This window comes from Drosophila mauritiana, chromosome 2L (assembly GCF_004382145.1).
Source record: "Drosophila mauritiana strain mau12 chromosome 2L, ASM438214v1, whole genome shotgun sequence".
Taxonomy (NCBI): Eukaryota; Metazoa; Arthropoda; class Insecta; order Diptera; family Drosophilidae; genus Drosophila; species Drosophila mauritiana.
The window spans coordinates 15136166-15143289 of NC_046667.1; the positions used below are offsets into that span (position 1 = coordinate 15136166).

At 41.0% G+C, this 7124-nt stretch overlaps 1 protein-coding gene across 1 annotated transcript; it reads left to right on the forward strand.

The window, feature by feature from the left end:
- The first annotated feature begins 459 nt into the window (after positions 1-459).
- LOC117146841 (serine palmitoyltransferase 2) lies at positions 460-5893 on the forward strand. Its single transcript, XM_033313400.1, has 4 exons — positions 460-767; positions 3456-4565; positions 4630-4892; positions 5020-5893. The coding sequence occupies exons 1-4, from the start codon at positions 564-566 to the stop codon at positions 5234-5236; spliced, it is 1794 nt and encodes a 597-aa protein (XP_033169291.1). The 5' UTR covers positions 460-563; the 3' UTR covers positions 5237-5893.
- The last annotated feature ends 1231 nt before the right edge of the window (positions 5894-7124 follow it).

A 7124-nucleotide genomic window follows, 5' to 3' on the forward strand; every position in this document is an offset into this window, starting at 1 on the left:
AAATGCTTGAAGTGTTAAACCTGAAAACTTGTGGTTTCTAATTTGTATTGGAATATAAAATATAATTTTTTATATCTTAACTTAATTTAAATTATACATTGTTTAACCTTCGTATCATATTTTAATTTATATATTTCCATTAAAATGTTTTCAAATTAAAGAATGAAACCAGTTCACTTAGAAATAAATTTATTTGAAAATCGAATTAATATGAAAACCGAACTTCGCTTTTGCGACATCTGGCGCTCAGAAGATATACTAAACAGTACTGCTGTTTGAACTGCTTGAATGGTTGAGGTATTCGCTAAGGGCTGGCAGTACTAAAAGCAGAGAACACAACCGGAAGTGTGGTTCTTCGAAATGTGACCCTTTAATTCAATGTGAAAATACGACAAGTATAAAGTTTTACCGTAAAATACCGAAGGCACGCCGTGTTCAGTATAACAGCTGCCTGCGTAACTGGCCACACCAATCCAATTAGAAAGAAACCTATTTAAGCAAAACGCATCGATCGCTCCGTAATTTTTTGGACGCAGAGTGAATCGGAAATCGGTAGCGGAATAATGGGCAATTTCGACGGCGATTCTGAAACGGTTTTCGAGCAGAGCTATGCGACGACCAACGGAAACGGAAAGCTGCCGATTGGCAATGGAGTGGCTGACCTCAGTGGCCCGGAGAAACAGGAACTTCTCCGGAAATTCTCGGCACCCGCGTACACTGAAATTCGCACGCGACGCTGCCAGCCGAAGCCCGCAAACGACGCCCAGGTGAGCCAGGCATTTTCGCTCAGTGTGCGGGGCGGAACGCAAGTTAAACACTTGACCGAAACCAAAATAACGAGCTATAAAGCCATAAAAATTGGCCAAAAATGTGGTTCCATAGCTGGCACACACCCTCTCGCTCGCTCTTCCAGCCGGCGAATCATTGATTTTGTGGGAGAGCGAGGGAGCGCGAGTAAGAGAGAGAGAGAGTGTGAGAGAGAGGGCGTGCTTCAGCTGGAGAACTTCGGCCGAATTTTTGCTGCCCTTTGTGCCGATTTTCCTCCACTTTTCCCGCTTCTGGGTCATCCGACCGCCACAGCTGTTTTTCCTTCACTGCAGTGTTTTCCTCGCGTGTTTTCCTTTTCGCCGCGAGTGCTGACCATTTGGCGTATTTTGGCTATTCTAGGATTATAGGAACTAATAGAACTCTGAGGAAATATGCTATCATCATAGACTCTGATCGTCTATGATTATTTTATAAAAGTGATCATGAAAAGCAAATGCACACTTGAACTTTAATATTCAGTTTTTAGTCTTAGAAACTACAGTATTGGGCAATATTATTTCACTGCTCATTGTAATAATTTAAAGTAGTCTTTGTACATGCCTTGGAGATAGTTATCCTACACTTGTCTATCTTTTTTGGATATAAGAGCGGTATAAAGTAACTTAACGTAACTTACATTTCAGAATAATAACTCTTATAGATAAGTGTTGAACTGTTTGGTACGCTAGTCCATTTTACCACTCTGTAATCAAGCCATTGTCTCTTCTTCGGCACTCCTGCACTCATTCGAAATTTTCCTAGTGGCTGGAGTACGACCCCAAACCAAACACACATAAGTACGTAGTTTGGGTGCACAATGTTTGTGGGGAGAACGGCACAATGCTGGTCTGGTCATAATATTGTCATGCCACGCCATGCCCGGCTCGCCTTATCAGGCCCATTCCACCAATCTTTTACGTAAAGCCTCGCAGAATGCGATTCGCTGATGAATCACAATGCTCCGCAATCTCCGAAGGCAGCGGTTTCGGGTGGGCGTTGATTTGTCGGTGATAAGATTTTTTTTTAATTCATGGACTCTCCCTGCGTCTGGGCTGCCATGGAATAAATGTTGGTATACTTAACCGATTATCATATTTTTTATTATTCTTAACTTTTTAAAAAGATAAGATAAACATATTATAACATTACATTCATTAGGTAATTCCGATACAATTCAAACTTTGGAGTGAGCCATTACTAGATCACTTTTAATGTTGGTTTGTAGTACCTAAAAATTTTATTATTGGTAGCTTCTTTTTTCCATATAATTTATTTAATTAAATAGTTCCGTACCCTGGCGACGACTTATTGAAATCATTCAGAGCTTGATTTAATGGCAACTAAAAACCCTTTCAAATTTTTAATCACACGGAAATAAGTTTCGCGCGTGCAAGTCTCATATCTCAGAAATCAACGGATAGAAAACTTTTATCAGCCCGACAAGATTACAGTATGCATGATTTTAAAGATAAAGGCTTAAATAAAAAAGAAATGCTGAAGAATATGAATGCGCCAAAGCAATTACCTACTGACTCAAAGCTAATACTTCTTGGAATCCCCACAAAATTGGTTAGAACTTGGCGTGCGCTGGTCGATTGTCAGTCGTTATCTTGGATTCCATGGATCCCCGACATATGGAAGTCATTATCTGGATCCCACTGCATGCTCCCTCCATAGCTGTCCTTCTGTTCGCGACCCATAGCGTAATTAGTATTACACTTTTTCTATTTATTTATTTATGTCGGTTTCGATTTTGATCTTTCTACGGTAGCTTCGAGCTCGTCTATATACCCTAACACTGGGACTCCATTAAATAACTCGACATCGCGTAACCCACTTGACTTTTCGCTCCCCGCACTCCATCCCATCGTATTTAGCAAACATGCCCGGTGGCAAATGATAATAAACACGAAATATTATTGTCGCCGACTCGTTATTGTTATACGATTAAGCTGGCGTTCAAATATATATATTCCGCAGAATATATCTGCAGTGTGTATTGCTCTGTTAATGAGATATAGTCTCGTATCGAATCCTTTGGCCAGCAAAATCAATAAGCAAATGATATGTACACTTAAATGAGTAAGTTAATTATAACGCTCTATTTGTTAGCTGTTGAGGTTGAAGTGTGCCAAGTTGGGCACACAAATACTATATACATTTATGGCTTCCCCTATATGATTTTTGTGTCTGTCTCTTTTTGTGTGACTTCATGTCGAACTCGGCTCATGTGAGCGGTGGAGCAAATTGTTCACCAGTTATCGTGTGACTGTATTTATATACAAACGTACCTTGCATATATGGATCTTTTAGTTAAATGTTAATTGACTGATGAATTGACTGAACGCATAGAAAGGGCAAGCAAGTGAGATGTGCTATCAACACAGAATGTAGAATTTTTCATTTTTTATAGAAGCTTTTACGCTTGAGAACTATAACACAGTTTTTATACACATACTAGTATAAGAATTACTGTGACGATCCCTTTGAAAAGTTCGTATTACAATTCCTAGTCTAGTCCAACAATATTGATTATTTGCTCTGATGAAAGATTTTCAATGGAAATTATGAAGATTCACAGCGATACCAATAATAACGATAAGCAGTAGCGATGGCCAGCCAGTAATAGTTCTCCTCCCCTCTTACAGAGTCCCAGCTCGATCAACTACCATCCCGAAAAGAAGTCGGTCTCTAATGGATATGCCTCCATTCTGGATCAGGAGTCCAAGCCCAACCAGGCAGAGGGCAAACTTTCGCCGGAGCTGGAGCACTTCCAGAAGACCTCCTTTGAGGAAGTGCCTTTGCACACGGCCTGCCTTACGTATCTGGGATTCTATCTACTGATGATCCTGGGCTATATCAACCAGTTGCTCTTCGTGCCTAAAGTGGCCACCGAGAAGGGTCGGGATGGCTATGTAGCCCTCTACGATGCCTTCGAAAGCTTCTACTCGAGGTACGTTTACAGAAGGATCAAGGATTGCTGGAACCGACCCATCTGCAGTGTTCCGGGAGATGAGCTCACTCTAAAGGATCGCGTGACCGATGATTACGGATGGAGTTTCAAGTTCACTGGAACGGAGACACGTTGCTTAAATCTGGGATCCTACAATTACCTGGGATTTGCCGCCGCTACTGGACAGTGTGCTGATGATTCAGAGGAAAGTGCTCGGAACTCCGGACTGGCCTACTGCAGCTCCCGCTGTGAGCTTGGTGACAACGAGCAGCTGCAAGAGCTGGAGGCTCTAACTGCTAGATACTTTGGCGTGGAGGATGCCATTGTCTTTGGAATGGGTTTCGCCACAAATGCGTTAAACCTTCCCTCACTACTGGGACCCAACAGTCTTGTAATCAGTGACGAGAAGAACCATGCCTCCATCATTTTGGGACTGCGTTTGTCCGGGGCCACCACCAAGGTCTTTAAGCACAACAACATGCGCGATCTGGAGCGCGTCCTCCGCCAGGGTGTCTGCTATGGAAATCCCAAAAAGGGTGGTCAGCCATGGGATAAGGTCATGATCTTGGTCGAGGGCATCTTCAGCATGGAAGGGTCCATAGTCCGTTTGCCCGAAGTTATAGCTCTGAAAAAGAAATACAAAGCATACTTGTACCTGGATGAAGCCCACAGCGTGGGAGCCATGGGTTCCCGTGGACGAGGAGTTACCGATTACTTTAATGTGGATCCGAAGGAGGTGGACATCCTGATGGGCACCTTCACCAAAAGTTTTGGCAGTGCTGGAGGCTATCTGGCTGGATCCAAGGTATGCTTGAATGGCCACACTTTCGCATATTCCTCACTTATTAATAATCTTTTATCCTCCGCAGAAACTGATTGACTTTCTCCGCACCAACAGCCACGCCCATTGCTATGCTGCTTCGATCTCGCCACCCATCGCACAGCAAATCCTTACCTCCATGAAGACCATTATGGGTGAAGATGGCACTGACATTGGACGCAAGAAGATCCACCAGCTGGCCAGGAACACACGTTACTTCCGCCGACGTCTGGCTCAGCTGGGAGTGATCACATACGGTCACGAGGACTCCCCAGTGGTGCCAATGCTGGTGTACCTATTTTCCAAGATTGGGTAAGTAGAGGCACATAAAACGAAAGAAGTTTTGTCATTAGATTACGCGTGGAGGAGCTCAAAAGGGGAAAAACTTAAATTATCCTGTTGAGTCTGTTTTATACTAAACTGCATTTTCTGTTTGTAGCGCTGTGGTTCGCACCTTGACGACCCGCCACATTGCCGCGGTGGGAGCTGGATTCCCGGCCACACCCATCATGGAAGGACGCATCCGATTCTGCCTTTCGGCCGCCCATACCAAGGAGCAGCTGGACTTTGCCCTGGAGGCGATAGACGAGATTGCCGATGATCTGGGCCTAAAGTATTCTCGCAAGCCACGCGATCCGAATCCCGTCATTTACTAGAATCACACGCACACACATAGATGTTAAGCTTGGGGAAATGGTAACCTCCCCGATCGGTAAACCAAAACTACAACACAGTCCAGATAGTGCTAAATCAATCACGAACGGTGGCTTACATTGACCAAGTTTCAGTTGCACTGGGCTTCTATTTATGACTAATTCTCTGGTTATATGCCTGAAAAGGGAAGATCACTACAGCAACAGAAACAAAACACTAGAGCACATAGCTTAAATGATACAATATTATTAATTATTTAGCATTTACCTCTACGTAGTTGTTATTGTATATGTAAAATCCAATCGTCTTCTTTGGTCGGCAGCTGCATTTTAAGTATTTATAGAAGAGAAAATGACAGCGCAATGTATTAGGCAAATCAGGTTTTGGTTACTTTTAGAGCTAAGCTAAGGGAAGCCGCTTTTTCGTGGGAAAGCCTCGAGCACCTCGCTTCTACCAATTAAGCATACTAAGCTGAGCCAAATGTAATGTCTAAGGAGTCAGCGATACAATTGTAAATCACTATTTTGGTAAGTCTTCAAGGGACCCAAAATTTGGGTCAATTTTAGGGCATTGTCAGAAAATATATATGTATAATGATTATGTATTATTGATCTTATTTTTCAACCAAAAAATAAAAAACTGTTGCTTTATCTAATGAACTAAATTGGTAGAGGTTATTGGAATAGGTCACTGCAAAACTGTAATGGTATTCACTGTATGGGCTAAATTTTTAAAATCTACTAGTGTAAATATTTGTTTAAAATATATAAAACTTGGCGGGCAAATTAAGCTTTAAGTCGGAAAACATTTTTGCCTAGTATTTTACATAAATTTGACACAGCTTATGCGACCTCTACAGATAATTTACAGAAGTTGAATATTCCACGCTAACCCAAATGTAGAGAATCCGCTAAGGGGCTTAGTTGTTATATTTGAGAAAATAAAAAGTACTTTGGTCAGAAATGAAATAAAGCTACTCCTTTAACCATTTTTAATTAAGTAAATGGGTGACTATTAAACAATTTTTTTCATAATTTGGTAATAGGCGATATTAATTGAATTTAAATTGATAATTTTGTATTTTAGACGTTTCTCAAGTAATATTCAATACAATTACCAAACAATTTCTTTTACTATCATTTTTTTAGCTCTTCCTTCTTCTTCCTTGAATTTAAATTCCATTTTCAATGGGTCAAGTTAATTTAAGTTTATGTAATGGGAATACCACTCAATTGACAGTTCGACTTTAAAATCGTTCCTACCCAACACGATTTCGCACTTAAAGCGTCGAAGCCGAAATACCAATCCTTTGAATAACAATTTTCTAATTAACAGTAACTCATGACATCTCTACATCGCTCCCTGTTTTCCTTTTCCGGTGCTGACCACAATGGCAAATAAATTCCAATTGTAATTGTCTCTGCCTTTTAAGAAATTAAGACAAAGGGCGAACAACGCTCAGATCGAAGGACAAGAAGGAGTTTCCAGGGCGGGTGGCTTATAAAGAGCTGTGTTGGTTTATGGGCTTAGGCAATACTTTCAATTTTATATTCTGGGCAATATTTATTGAGTGGCTCTTGTTGAATCTGTGGGGAGTACATGTAAACTGAATTTAACTATTTTGCATGGAGAGAGCATTCGCTCGTTAAAAGTGCATTTGAATTGCTTTTTAAGCAACACGTTTCACAGGGCACTCAAGGATTTGTACGAAATAGACTAGTAAACTGTTTCTCTTAAATATTTTTATTAAGCTATATAGAATACACTTAAATTGCTGTGTTGGCAATATTTTACCTCAATCGAGTGGAATCGATAAAAATCAGGTGATAGTACTAATAATTCTGAAAATATACCATACATATGATATATCCCTTGGATTGGAAAGTTGAA